The sequence below is a fragment of the Ichthyophthirius multifiliis genome, assembly GCF_000220395.1.
Source record: "Ichthyophthirius multifiliis unplaced genomic scaffold scaff_1120509250836, whole genome shotgun sequence".
In the NCBI taxonomy this organism is placed as follows: Eukaryota; Ciliophora; class Oligohymenophorea; order Hymenostomatida; genus Ichthyophthirius; species Ichthyophthirius multifiliis.
The window spans coordinates 1-14479 of record NW_004086453.1 but is presented as its reverse complement, the minus strand read 5'-3'; the positions used below and the strand labels follow the sequence as shown (position 1 = coordinate 14479).

The 14479-nt window shown below is 15.0% G+C and overlaps 4 protein-coding genes across 4 annotated transcripts, besides 34 other annotated features; 1 reads left to right on the top strand and 3 right to left on the bottom strand. All coding sequences in view use genetic code 6, as the record gives it.

Annotated features, from left to right (window-relative positions):
- Positions 1-45: 45 nt before the first annotated feature.
- Positions 46-120: a microsatellite.
- Positions 46-131: a microsatellite.
- A 133-nt stretch (positions 132-264) lies between these two features.
- Positions 265-333: a microsatellite.
- A 935-nt stretch (positions 334-1268) lies between these two features.
- Positions 1269-1369: a microsatellite.
- Positions 1281-1347: a microsatellite.
- Positions 1305-1345: a microsatellite.
- Positions 1334-1380: a microsatellite.
- A 1123-nt stretch (positions 1381-2503) lies between these two features.
- Positions 2504-2573: a microsatellite.
- Positions 2574-2735: 162 nt separating this feature from the next.
- Positions 2736-2766: a microsatellite.
- Positions 2757-2809: a microsatellite.
- A 174-nt stretch (positions 2810-2983) lies between these two features.
- Positions 2984-3053: a microsatellite.
- Positions 2988-3027: a microsatellite.
- A 1042-nt stretch (positions 3054-4095) lies between the features above and the next one.
- Positions 4096-4171: a microsatellite.
- Positions 4172-4733: 562 nt separating this feature from the next.
- Positions 4734-4779: a microsatellite.
- Positions 4766-4837: a microsatellite.
- Positions 4783-4895: a microsatellite.
- Positions 4790-4841: a microsatellite.
- Positions 4838-4912: a microsatellite.
- Positions 4913-4921: 9 nt separating this feature from the next.
- Positions 4922-4971: a microsatellite.
- A 613-nt stretch (positions 4972-5584) lies between these two features.
- Positions 5585-5638: a microsatellite.
- Positions 5588-5634: a microsatellite.
- Positions 5639-6778: 1140 nt separating the features above from the next.
- Positions 6779-6808: a microsatellite.
- A 716-nt stretch (positions 6809-7524) lies between these two features.
- Positions 7525-7582: a microsatellite.
- A 719-nt stretch (positions 7583-8301) lies between these two features.
- Positions 8302-8555, bottom strand: IMG5_097700 (hypothetical protein; the record flags this gene model as incomplete). Its single annotated transcript, XM_004035496.1, has 2 exons — positions 8487-8555; positions 8302-8425 (listed from the first exon to the last, which is right to left on the bottom strand). Coding segments are annotated over exons 1-2 (187 nt in total), but the record flags the coding sequence as incomplete, so codon positions are not given.
- Positions 8556-9125: 570 nt separating this feature from the next.
- Positions 9126-9162: a microsatellite.
- A 415-nt stretch (positions 9163-9577) lies between these two features.
- Positions 9578-10710, top strand: IMG5_097690 (MORN repeat protein; the record flags this gene model as incomplete). Its single annotated transcript, XM_004035495.1, has 2 exons — positions 9578-10308; positions 10356-10710. 2 exons carry the CDS (start codon positions 9578-9580, stop codon positions 10708-10710), a joined length of 1086 nt encoding a protein of 361 aa, XP_004035543.1.
- Positions 9670-9722: a microsatellite.
- Positions 10711-10804: 94 nt separating the features above from the next.
- IMG5_097680 (hypothetical protein) lies at positions 10805-12200 on the bottom strand. Its single transcript, XM_004035494.1, has 4 exons — positions 12024-12200; positions 11841-11959; positions 11628-11784; positions 10805-11531 (listed from the first exon to the last, which is right to left on the bottom strand). The coding sequence occupies exons 1-4, from the start codon at positions 12150-12152 to the stop codon at positions 10929-10931; spliced, it is 1008 nt and encodes a 335-aa protein (XP_004035542.1). The 5' UTR covers positions 12153-12200; the 3' UTR covers positions 10805-10928.
- Positions 11553-11620: a microsatellite.
- Positions 11961-11990: a microsatellite.
- Positions 12167-12234: a microsatellite.
- Positions 12235-12713: 479 nt separating this feature from the next.
- Positions 12714-12792: a microsatellite.
- Positions 12721-12869: a microsatellite.
- Positions 12722-12792: a microsatellite.
- Positions 12724-12869: a microsatellite.
- Positions 12773-12857: a microsatellite.
- Positions 12811-12869: a microsatellite.
- A 130-nt stretch (positions 12870-12999) lies between these two features.
- IMG5_097670 (protein kinase domain protein) lies at positions 13000-14424 on the bottom strand (the record flags this gene model as incomplete). The annotated part of the gene is made up of 6 exons (XM_004035493.1): positions 13000-13038; positions 13182-13303; positions 13341-13757; positions 13813-13981; positions 14029-14179; positions 14333-14424. The coding sequence occupies 6 exons, from the start codon at positions 14422-14424 to the stop codon at positions 13000-13002; spliced, it is 990 nt and encodes a 329-aa protein (XP_004035541.1).
- Between the last annotated feature and the right edge of the window lie 55 nt (positions 14425-14479).

Sequence of the window (14479 nt, the reverse complement as noted above, 5' to 3'; positions counted from 1 at the left end):
AAAATAAAGATTTAAAAATAAATGAAAAAGAAATAAAATTATGACATATATAAGATATTATAAAAAATAAAATATGATTAAATATTATTAAAAAAAAAAATTATAAAAGATAATTATAAATTAAAAAAATAAATTTCGCGAAAATATATAAATATTATAATTAAAATTATATAGTTAAAAAAAAAATTATAAAAAATCTAAGTTAAAAAAAATTAATAATTAAATAATATTTTCTATTTATTTTATAATAAATTGATATAAAAAAATTTAATTTAATTTAATTTAATTTAATTTAATTTAATTTAATTTAATTTAATTTAATTTAATTTAATTATATATATATACTTTATTTAAATAAAAGATTATAATTTAATATTATTTATTAATGTAAATGAATTTGTTAAGAATCTAAAAATATTAATTAAAAGGTTTATGGAAATCAATATTTATTAATTTTAAAAAATTTTATTTTTCAACAATTAATAATTATAATTTTTCTTAATAATTACTTGAAAGTTAAGATGTTTGTAAATAAAATATTATAAATTCAATTTAATATAAAATATAATTTAAGATAAAAAAAAACTTTTCAGTGCGTTAGAACGAGAATATATGTTTGAAAAAAAAAATTATGAGTATGAAGAAAATATATTTGTAATTATTAAAGCAATTATAAAAAATAAATATTAAAAAAGGAAATTTTATAATAATATTAATTTTAAATGATTGATAATTAATATCATCCTTTTATTGAACTTTAAAAAAAACTGAACATAATGAAATATAAATAGTTTTTAAATACAGGCCTCCTATAATATATTTGAAAAACAAAAATAAGGATGATGATGGTGATTATGATGATGATGAATTTTTCAATAGTGATAGTGATAATGAGGAAGAAACAACTTTAGATAAAAAAATTAGAAAAAAAAGAGAAGATAATAAAATTAAAATAAAGAAACAAAAAGAAATTGAAATTTAATAACAAAGATAAAAAGCATATTTTTATTTTACTGTTTATGTAATTGGCTTGGATAATAAAAATATTATAGCTTATCATTGTAGTTCTGTTTTTAGCGAAGTAAAATAATATAAGTATTTATGTATTATATATTTACATTATTTTGTTATTAAATAGACATAAGTAGATGGTATTGAATTTATGTAAAATAAAGATTTATTAAAAAATAAATATATGGATTTTACAGAAAAAAGCATTTTAAATTATTATGGACCAAATTTTAATTCTTTAGATGAAGTATTTAATTTATAATATATATAAAAATATATATATGAAAATTAAAAAAAAATATATATGTATATGTAAAAAATAATATATATATATATATATTATAATATATATTTATATATATATATATAGAGATTATAAAATTCTCTTGTTTAATATTTAAGAAGTATTGGTATTGATGACACCATTACTACTTTAATGGAAAATTATTCTATACATAAAGAATAATAATTATATGAATAATGGTTATAAAATATGATGTAGTTTGTTTAATAAAATTGATTTATATTTATAAATATTTAAAAAATTTTTGCATTATATTTTCTTTAAAAAATATTAAAAAAATTCAATATTTATATTAAAATTATATTTATTATATATCTATCTTAAAATTTATTTAATATTTATATAAAATATTTAATTATAAATTAATATTTTTACATAAAACTTATTATAATTTATTAAAAAAAATTATATTAGGTATTCATTTTATATTATTATTTTTACTACTAATTTAATTATAAGCATTAAGAATTTAAAAATTTTTTAGTATTATTATTTTTATCCTTTTAAAATTAATAACTAATTTAAGTACGTGTCTTATTTATCCACGAAATAAAATTATATTTATTTAATTAAAATATTAAATTTATTTTCCTTATTATTTTTTAAATTAATATTTCAAACTAATAAATGAATAATTATAATTTAAATATTATTTAATATTAAATTAAAAAATAAATTTAATTTAAATATATTGATAATATAATAATTTATTTGAACTAAATTAATATAAATATGTATGTTTTAAATATACTGAAATTTATAATTTTTTATCAGAACATTTGATTTATTACAGTTAATTTATATTTTTTCAATTTAAATTCATTAGAATAATAATTAATGGTTTTTTTTATTTCTTAATACTTCGAAAGAACTATAAAAAAAAATCATATCTTTTATATAAAAAAATAAAAATATTATTTAATATAAATAAAAAAGATTCTTATAAAAAAAAATTACAAATTACAATAATTAAATGTAAATATCATACATATTCTATTATTTTTTTTATAATATAAATAACATTTATAGTGACTTATATTTTTTTTTACAAATTAATAAAATTAAAAACAAAAATATAAAATATTGAATATAAAAGTTTATAAATGTTAAATATAGGAATTAAAGACTATTTTAACAAGATAAAATGATTTTAAATTAAAAATAGTTAAAAAAAATAACATATAAAACATATAATATAAATTCTATTTAAAAATGATATATTATATAAATTCTATTATAACATTTTTATATAAATAAAAAAGTTAAAAATAAGAAATATTTATATCAAATTTATTAAATAAAAATATTAGAAAAATTTTATTAATACAAATTAAGTAAATATATATTATATAGATATATAAAAAAAAGATATATTGAAATATATAAATTTATATATAATTATTTAAAATAATAATTAGAAATATATATATATTTACATATATATTTATTTATCTATCTTATTTTCTATTTAATTTATTATTTTTTATCTTTTTAAAAGTTATATTTAAATATTTCTAATCTAAATAATTACTAAAAGATAATATTTTTTTTTATTTTTTTTTAAATCTATTATATAAATTTATTTTAGTATTATTAATTTTAAGCATAATTTAATATAAAGTTTCTTTATTTTTTTTATTTAATATAATTAAATAAATTAAATATTTGTTTTTTATATTTAATTATATAAATTATATATATATATATAAATTTTTTATTTTTAATAATATAAATTTTTAAATATGTTTACTTAACATTTAATATTTAATTTAAATATTAAATATATTTATTATTTACGTTTAAAAAAATGAAAAACGAATATTTTTATTTTTTAAGTGGATGTTCATCATCTTTAAATAATAAAAATTAAAATTCATATTAGTAACATATTTATAGTGCAGACTCAAGCCAGATACATTTAAATAATATTAAAAAAATAAATAAATATTTAAATTAATCATATTCTCATTTTAATAAAAATATAAGTTAGTAAAGATAATAAAATAATTTATGGGAAAATTTAATAAGTAAAACTTTAGACGAGAAAAAAATAACCAAATATTCTAAAAATATGGAAAATTCTACTAAAAATAATTCTAAAAGAGTAATTTTACCTGATTAAAGCAATTCACCCATAAAATATTTTGGTATTAAAAAAGTTTTGACCAATAAAAAAGTTGATAGGAAAGAAATTTATATTAATAATGTTAATTATTTTAATTTATAAAAATACAAAGAATCCTTTAATTAACGAAGTGGAATTTTGCCTAATACTAAAGGAAGGGAAATTTGGAATGGAAGAAAAAAACATATTTAAGGTAAACAAACAATGCATTTATCTTTTTTTGTGGATTAAAATAATGACAATTAATCAAGAAATAATTAAAGTTTATAAAAAAACTATACAGAAAAATATGATAATGGAATGAATGATTTAATTTAATAAAAAAGTATATAAATAAATTTATAATAATAATAGACTAAGAACAATATCGAAAAATTAAAAAATGTAACAATTAATTAAAAATAATAAGAAATTAATAAAATGTAACAAAAAAAGAAATTAACTTAAAAAAATGTTACAAATAAAAATTTTAAAAATTTATTTTAAGAAAATAAATAAGTTTGGAAAGATATAAATTCAGAAAAATAATGGAAAAATGAATTATAAATAAAAGAAATATAAAATAATCAAATATTAGTAGATAATAAAATAAAAATAGAAATTATAATAAAAAAATATTGAATATATGTAATTATATGAAAATTTAATAAGTATAAATAATAATAATAATAATAATAATAATAATAATAATAATATTAATAATATTAATAATTATAATAGTAATAGTAATATTTATAATTAAAAAAATAAATGTTATTATAAAACATATTCTAATAAAATTTAAAATCCTTAATAAAATAAATCTATTTTTTAAATAATTTTGCTTATAATTAATACATCAATAATTTAAGATAATACTGATTTTTTTCATATTCATGCATTCAATTATATTTTTATAATATTTTTTTTTTATTTATATTCTTTAAAAATTCTTTTATTAATATTATTTTATTTTATTTAATTTTATCATTTTAAATTTATATAATATATTTAAACTAAATTTATTTATATATTTTTGATAATATTTTATTCAATTTATTTATATTATAAATAATTTGTTTTTTAGAATATGCATATAATAATAGTATAAAAAAATTTAATTTTAATATTTATTATTTATTTTCTTAATTTTATTATATATAATTTTAACGTTTATAATATTAATATATATTTTCATCAGATAATTAATGAAATTTATATTTTTTTTATTTTAAATTTAATTAAATACATATATTTTTATATAATACTTTGATTTATACGTTTAGAGTTTATTTTAAATTTATTTATTATAAGATTTTTTATTAATATTAGTTTTATATTTTTTAATAAATTAATTTTACAAATAATAATATATATAATAATTATAAATTATTATAAAAATTAATTATATATAATAAAATTTTATTTTTATATTAAATAATTATATTAATATATTATTTAATTATATTATTTATAATTATTATTATTTTTTAATAATAAAATGAATTTCATTATTATTTTTCTAATTGAATTTCAAATTATAATTTTTCTATTTTATATATAATAATTACAACGAAATTACAACACGTATATAATAAAAATATATCATTAATTAATTCATATATAATTATTTAAATATATTATAAAATTATATATAAACATATATTTTTAAAAATTTAGATTAATTATTTATAATTAGAAAAAAAAAATGAAATAAATAATAATTATAATTTCGTTAATAACATTATTTAATTGTTTAACTGTTGGTGTTTGGCAAGATTATTATATTAATGAAAATTAAGAAATAAATGATAAGCAAATAAATAACCACATAGTTAATTTAAAAAATCTTTTAAGTGAAAAATAAATGGTATTAAACAAAATAACACGTGTTTCTAGTTTTTAAACAGTTAAACATAGAATATAATTCAATTATACTGATAATAATAATAATTAACAGAAGGGTTAATATATAGGAATGTTTAATGATTATTAAGATCATTCAAAAGGAATAAATGTTTTAGAATTCAGTTTAGATCATTAATCTGAATTGTGATAAAAGAAAAAATTAAAATAAATATATTTGTTATTTTTATTTATATTCATCATAATTATTAAAATAAAAAATTATTTGACTTCATTTTTTATAAAAAATATATTATCATTAAATATAAATATAAATAAATATATATATATATATATATATATATATATAAATAAAAGATTTTTTAATATATATAATAAAATTGAAATCTATGATTTACTTATCAAAATATAACTTCTGTATTTTTAAAACATTAATTCCAAAAAAATAATATAATTAAGTTTATTTAAATTAATCTTAGTAATGTTATTTAGAATAAATAGGCATAATACCAATAAATTCATATTCTAATATATAAGAATAGATAATATAAGCCCCTTTTTTCAGTAAAAAAACATTGTTTAAATTATCAGCAAGTGATTTATTATATAAATGGGTTTAAAATTTCTAAATTTTACTTTCAAGTATGGAAAATAATGACTAGGAATAAATAAATAAGTTATGCGAGTAAAAATTAAGTTTAAAGATATGTGATTTTTTAAATAAAATATAAAATTCAAGGCTTTAATTATAAATATATTAGCCTAATAAGGAAGAATAATAAATATATACAGAATATTAAGATTTCAAGATTATTAAAGGAATGAATATAAAAAGATAAGAAAATTCAATACTTTAAGATTATTCTATAAAAAAAAAAAACGAAAAGATAGTTTATTCTTTAATAAAAAAACATATAAAAAATAATTAATAAGATAATTATGTTTTAAATTAATATAATATATCTTTATAGACTAATTTAAGATTAAACATTGTCTAAAAAGATACTAATGAAATCGTTTATGGAAATTTAGATTAGAAAATTTTTAATATTCATTATTTACAAATTGAAAACGAAAGAAATTATAGAGAATAAACTCAATATTTTTTTACTGATATTGATAATATTTTAGATGGAAATAATCACTATTAAAATTGAACTTTTTTTTATTAAAAAAATATGTATTTTATATCTTTTAGATAGAATTAATATTATTTAATAATAAATATATATTATATGTATAACATATATTATTTTTTATAAATAAACTTATTATATTATGAAAATAAATGTATTATTATATATTTTTATTTATTAACTTTATTTTATTTTCAATTAATATACCTAGTTTTTTATTTATAATTTTAATAATATTAGCTTTTATCCCAAGCTACTTTTTAATAATAATCTTGCTTTAAATTTTCAGGAACCAAAATATCTAGACCTTATCTAACTTAACCTTTTTTATATTTTTTTAAAAAAAACGAATTGATATTAAAAAATATATTTAAAAAGATATATTTACCTGTTAGTATGTTATAACCACAATTATTTCTCTAGTCAAGATTATATGCCCTAGAAAGAGCATTTACTTACTATTTTTCATGTTATTATTTTAATAATTTTCCACTTAAATTATCTTAGTATAAAAAGTTTATAGGATTTTAAGGCAGTCTTTATTTTTTTATATTATTTATTTATCAGAAAAAATAAATATAAAATTGTTTATACCCTCCACCTGTATTTCTAATTCCTGCTTATAATAAAATTGATGAACCTCTTTGGGGTTAATATTATTTTTAGATTTAATATTCCATTTATTAATATCTAAATTAATCTCTTTATAAAGCTTAAATCCTTTTTTATTCTAATAATTATTATTTTTGTAAGTGTAAAATATATTTTCTTTCTTATTCATATTTAGCGAAATCTTTATTAAACCTTTCATTTTCTAAATATTTTTAAATTTTTATAATATATTTATATAAAAACCTGGTAAAAATTAATCGCATGATTAATCAGAATTATATAGAGTATTTTTTACTGTTTATTGTGGTGAAATAAAATCAAAATTTTTATGTCTTGTAAATTATTGTTAAGTTGCTTGTAATTGTTAGGTATCTAAAAAATCTTTGTATTTTCTTTAAAGTGATTTTATTATTATGAACTATCTTAAAAAAAAGATTATTATTATAATTAAGGACTACATTATAAAAGATTTTATTATTAAATTTATAATGATTATTATTATTATTATTATTATTATTATTATTATTATTACTATTATTATTAATTATTTTTTTAAACTTAAATATTTATTTATGGACTTATATCTCTTAATTATTATTCTGGACTGTATTATTAATAATTATTTAATTATTATGATACAGGTATATTCTATATTTTTTAATTATTTTAGTATTATTATTCTTATTTATATTATAATTGCATTTTTTTAATATTTTTTTTTATATTTTTAAGTTTACTAATAATATTTTTTTTTCATATATTATTATTAATTTAATTTTTATAAAAATAATACATACATTTGCCACAATTTTTTTTTTATTAAATATATACAAATCTATATTTTTTTATAATAAAATGAATATATATATTATTTATATTAAATAATATTTTCATATTTTTTTATTATTTAATTCATCATCAAATTCCATTAAAGTTTTTTCATTGTAAACTCTATCTAGTTTGTTTTTTGTAGATTCCCCTTCTAAGTTTTCATCTATATTATCTTATAAATTATCTTCATTATTAAAAACATTACTTTCTAAATATTTTTCAACCTATTTTAATATATCAGTCTATAATTCTAAATCTTCATTTAAAAAAGCATACTTATTAATTTTTGCTTGCTCTTTTTTTTTCATCCAATTATCTACAAAATCCCTTTCTTTTTTATTAAAAGGTATTCTATGGTATATTAATGGATTATCTAAACTAGTAGGTTGATCTAAAATAATTAATAAAAAAAAACATATATATTTTTTATTTATTACTATTTAAGCAAGATAATAATTCAAAATTTTCAACTAAAAGATCTTTTACTAAAAGCCTTTAATCTTCTACTTATGGTTATCTATATGACCATTCCATATATGTTTTATAATATTGTTCTTCGAGCTTTTTTTTATATATATTTTTATTATTAATATTTATTATTATATTTTTTTCTATATTTAACTTTATCACTAGATTTTTCAGCCATGTATTCTTAAACTTCGTATTTTTTTTATTCTTTTTTCATTTTTTCATAATATTAACGAATTTATTAAGGTTTAAGAGGATTAAATATATTCGGAGTTTTCTTTTCAAAATGATTTTTTATATTTTTAATTTAAGGTAATCTTTCAGCTATTTTAGTTGGTTTATAATTTAATTAAAATTTATATATATTTTTTATTTATTACGAAAAAGTTTAGGATTTTATTACAACTAAAGAAATCTAATTCTTTCTTTTTCATTTATCTTATTTTTTTATTATTTATATAAATAATAAAAAAAGTGATATATTATATATTTACCTCATCTTCTAGTTTTTATTTTTCTTTTTCTAAATTCTTTTTTTTTTTAATAAAAAAAAAAAAAAATTAAAAAAGATTATTTAATAAATAAATATAAAAAATTTAAATTTTTATATATTTTTTTTTTATTTACTTAATTAAAATTTTCAATAATTGCATTTTATATTTTATCCATATCCATTTTTTCTGTTAATTCGAATTCTTTTATTTTCATTAAATAATTTTCTTAATGCAATCTTTTCTTTGAAATTAATTCTTAGTATTTTCTAAAAATATTAATAATTAATTTTTTTTTTTTTTAAAAAAATAAATAAATAAATAAATAAATAAAATAAAACTTTTAATTTTCATCATCCTATTCTCCTATTCCTTATTTTTATTTTTATCTTTCTATCTATTTAACTAAATTTTAAGCTCTTTTTATCGCATTCTCTCCTTCTTTTAAAGCCTTATTTTTTAAATATTCGATTTCTAATTATTATTCTTTAGATAAATCTTCCTATTGATTTTATAAATTTACTGGAGCATTTTCTTTATTCTATTATTACTATATATCATTATTTGAAGCTAATTTATTTGTTTATGTTTGTATATCATATATTTCTTCTTCTTCTTTAACATCTTCTAATTATGCTTTAGGAATTTTAGTACTCATATTTAAAAAATATATATATATTTATTTATAAAAAGTTTTTTGTTTATTTGTTTTTTTTTAATAAATAAAATAAAATATTAATTATTTTAAAAAAATATGGGTAATTGTGCAAATAACCCTATATTATGTGAAGGAAGGACCGAAATATTATAAGAAAGTAACCAAAAATATCGCCCTAAAAACCCTGATTCAAAAGAAAATTCTATTTCAAAAGAAAACTTCATTTTAAAAGAAAAATCTACTTCCAAAAAAGAATAAAGCATACAACACTAACCAAAAACAGCCCAAATACCTTCAACATCTAAAAAAAGTTAATTATTAAACCCTTAAGAATCTCAAAAAAAGCATCCTTATAAAGAAATATAATTTAATATGGAAAATCATCATCCAATAGTTTAGGAAATTTTAGACAACTTAGGTCCATTTGAATTTGATTTAAATGAATCGTTTGATGAAAGTTTGATAAAAGGACCTTTATTATTCGAAAATGGGGCTATTTATTATGGAGAAATACTGAATAATTAAAGATGTGGAAAAGGAAAATAAATTTGGAAAGATGGAAGTTTTTATGAAGGATATTGGTAAAATGATACTGCTTTTGGAAAAGGAAGACTTATTCACAGTGATGGGGATATGTATATAGGAGAATGGGTCAATGATAAAGCCTAAGGACATGGTATTTATTTACATAGCGATGGAACGAAATATAGCGGGTAGTGGTTAGAGGATAAATAACATGGGTTTGGTATTGAAAATTGGCCTGATAATACTTAATATGAAGGAATGTATTGTTTAGGAAAAAAACATGGCTAGGGATGTTTTATATGGTATATTTTTTTTGATGGATATTAAAAAATTATATATTTATTATTAGGAATGACGGAAGCTTTTACAAGGGAGAGTTTTTCAATAATATTATTTAAGGCAAAGGGTTATATTAATGGAACAATGGTAGATAATATGAAGGTGAATGGATTAATAATTAAATGGATGGAAAAGGGGTTTTTATTTGGGATGATGGGAGGAAATATGAAGGAGAATTTTCTAATGATAGAAGAGATGGATATGGGATCTTTTATTTTCCAGATGGGAAAATATACAAAGGATAATGGAAAGAAGGAAAATAAAATGGATACGGGGTTTTGTTGTTTTAGGATGGAAGTGAAAATAAAAAAGGAGTTTGGGATATGGGAAAATTTATTGGTTAATAAGATGAATATTGTTAATGAATTAAAAAAATTATTTGGAAATAATTGTAAATAAATATTAATTTGGTTTTTTTTTAAAAAAATTTTCTCTTTATATATTTATTATATATTTTTAAATTTAATTTGTATAATAAAAATTTTAGTAAAAAAATATATTTTTGCTTGTTTGTAATATTTTGTTATATTTAAGTTCTTAAAAATAGATAAGAATAAAAAAATCATTTACCAAAAATAATAACTCATTATTTTGCTTATTTAATTTTTTCAGTTAATTCAGGGACAATCTTAAACAAATCACCAACCAAACCATAATTCGAAATTTTGAAAATGGGAGCTTCCGGATCTTTATTAATAGAAACAATAACTTTAGAATCTTTCATACCTGCTACATGTTAGATAGCACCTGAAATACCTACTGCTAAATATAATTAAGGGGCAACAACCTTTCCTGTTTATCCTACTTATTAATCATTTTAAGCATAGCCAGCATCTACAGCAGCTCTAGAAGCTCCAATAGCAGTTTCTCCAAGTGCATTGGCTAAATCTTCGAGAATCTAAAAATTTTCTTTACTTTTAAGACCTCTTCCACCTGAAACAACAAATTTTGCACTCGATAGTTCAGGTTTATCAGATTATATGACAGAATCTTTAACGTGTTTTACAAAAGTATTTCCAATTGATAAATCTGCTTTTTCAATTTCAAAAGAATTTTTTTTTTCTACAGAAAAAATAGCATCATCAAAACAAGTATATCTAAACGATAAAAATTTAAATTAATTTGTCAATTTAATTGTTTGAATAGCATTTCCTGCATAAATAGGTCTTTGAAAAGTATCTTTAGACTATTAATAGATAAAATATTAATATATATATATATATATATATATATATTTATATATATATATATATATATATATATATATATATATATTATTTACTATTATATTTATTATATCTGTTGCTGGTTAACTATTAAATTTAGAAGCTATTCTTGGTAATATGTCTTTTCCAAATGCTGATGAATCAGTAATTATGTAATTATATTTGTACTTTTCTATAATTTTTTCCGATATTTATTATATTTTATCTGCTAAACTAATTTTTTATTTTTAATAAATAATTTTAATATTATTCATTTTTTTTTATTTTACTTATGTTTTAGAGATTCATGATCTGCTACTATTATTCTATTCAGATAATCTGAGGATATTGTTTCTTAAATATTTTTTATGACTTAATTTAGATTATGTCCAGTTATTAAGATGTGTGTCTTTTTTTATTTTTTTTTTATTATTTTTTTAATCTTAACCATATTTTTTTTTAATGAAATATACTTCTTCTTATAATTTTTTAGCAGCTGATAGTATTTTATATGAACTTTTAGTTAATCTCTATCCATTATGTTCTGCAATAAATAATGTTGAAAAAGAGTTACTAGTTTATTTAAATAATTTTTTATACATAATTACTAAATTTCTATTTTGTTAATATATATATATTTTTCCTTTTTTATTATTTTTTAATTTATTTATTTATCTTTTTTATATGACATTATTGATTGATATTAATTAAATTAATTACGATGATTTTATGTTATTAAATTAAAGAAAACATATAAAAATTTAATAATAAATAGAAATAATAAAAAAAAAAATTAAGAATAATAAAGTAAATTTAAATATTAAAAAAAACTATTTGTATATATTATTTAAAAAACATTAATATTGTTATTATATAAAAAATAAAAAAATAAATATTATATAAGAAAATAAATAATCAAATATATTTAATAAATATTTTCTATAAAATAAAAATTATTTTTAAATTATAAATATAAAAAATATAAAAATATAAAAACAATAATCAACAATAACAAAAAAAACATATTAGTAAAGATAAAAAAAAATATGACAAGAATTTAAAAAAATAATATTTATAATATAAAAAAAAAATTTAAAAATTAAATTTTTTTAAAAAATAACATAAACAAGAAAATTTATATTCTAAAATATATAAAAAAATAAATATAAATTATATATATATATATATATATTATATATATATATATATATATATATATAAAATATTTATATATATTTATATTTTTATTAAATTTATCACTATATTTTTTTTTTTTATATATATTTATATATTTTTTTTTTTTATATATCTTTATATATGCATATTAAAATTCTATAATATATATATGTTGTGTTTTCAATTAAAAAATTTTAAAAAAATATCTTTATATAAAATTTTTATTAATTTTTATAATATTAATATTAACTTATAATTTATTATTTTGTATTTTCATTAATAAGGATCATCTTCAGAAAACTCTTCATCAACCTTTTTAATATTTTTTTTATTTTTTATATAATATTAAATATAATATATATTTTATAAAAGAATGTAATTAAAATTAAATAAAAATATAAATTTAATTAAATATTATAGTTAAAGCAAAATTAGATTTTTTTATAAAAAAATACTATATTTTTATTAGCATTTTAAAATATGTGTTACATAACAGATTAATTTTTTTATATTTTGTCCAAATATTATTTTTTAAATTCAGGATAATGATAAAGTAAGATTTCTTCATAAACCAAATCTTTTTAATTTTAATAAATAAAATTAAAATAAAATACCTTTGTATTATTATCTTGTTAGATTTGAATATTATTCAAACTCAAATTCATAAAACGGCACTTATTCCCTTCTTGGTTCATCTTCAGGTAAATGTAAATCAGATAAGTAAGGATGCTGTAAAGCTTATTCAACTGTAATTCTTTTATTAAAATCAAAAGTTAACATTTTAGAAATTAAATCTATAGCATCAGCAGGAGCCTTACTAAAAACTTTATCTAGAGGTCTTGCTGGTCTTTATGGTAATTCTTTTATAAACTTTCTATATTCTTCATATGGTATCATATTTATTTCAATCTCACTTGGAGTTCCTATTAAATCGAAAATTCTTAATAATTAATCTGATGAGGATGAACCAGGAAGTAAAGGTTTTCTTTTTAATAATTCAGCAAAAATAATACCTACAGACCATAAATCCACTATTTTATTTTATTTAAAAAAAAAAAAATTGTTTAAAATAAAAATAAAAAAAACTTGCTGCTGTATAATCTGTCCAAGAAAGTAATAATTCAGGAGGTCTATACCATCTAGTAGTTACATAATCTGTTAAATCATTTGCTTTCATATCTGGAACGGCTCTAGCTAAACCAAAATCGCAAATTTTTAAATCACAATTTGAATTTACTAATAAATTTCTTGGTTTCTATTTTATTTTTGTTATTATATTTTTATATTGTTTTTATTTTTTACTAAATCTCTATGTATAACATTAGCAGAATGAATATATTTTAAACCACGAAGTATTTAATATACAAAAAATTTACAATGATCTAATGAAAGTTATTGATCGGATTTTATAATTTATTATAGATCGGTTTCCATTAATTCTGAAACACAATATCTATTTTTTTTTTATTTTATTTTATATAATAATAATAATAAAAACTAAATATTTTTTTAAATATTATGATTTAATATATTGTATTTTTTTTTTAAAAAAAAAAAAAGTCATTAATTATTATTTTGATATCTTATTTTTATTATAAAAAAATACATGTCATTAAATTCTTCTCTAGATTTTGGAAGTAATATACTTTCTAAACCTATAACCTTTTTTTTTTGTTAAAAAAATAAAAATAAAAACATTTTATTTTAATAGAAGAAAAAAAAAAAAAAAAAAAAAATATTTTTTAGAACATTT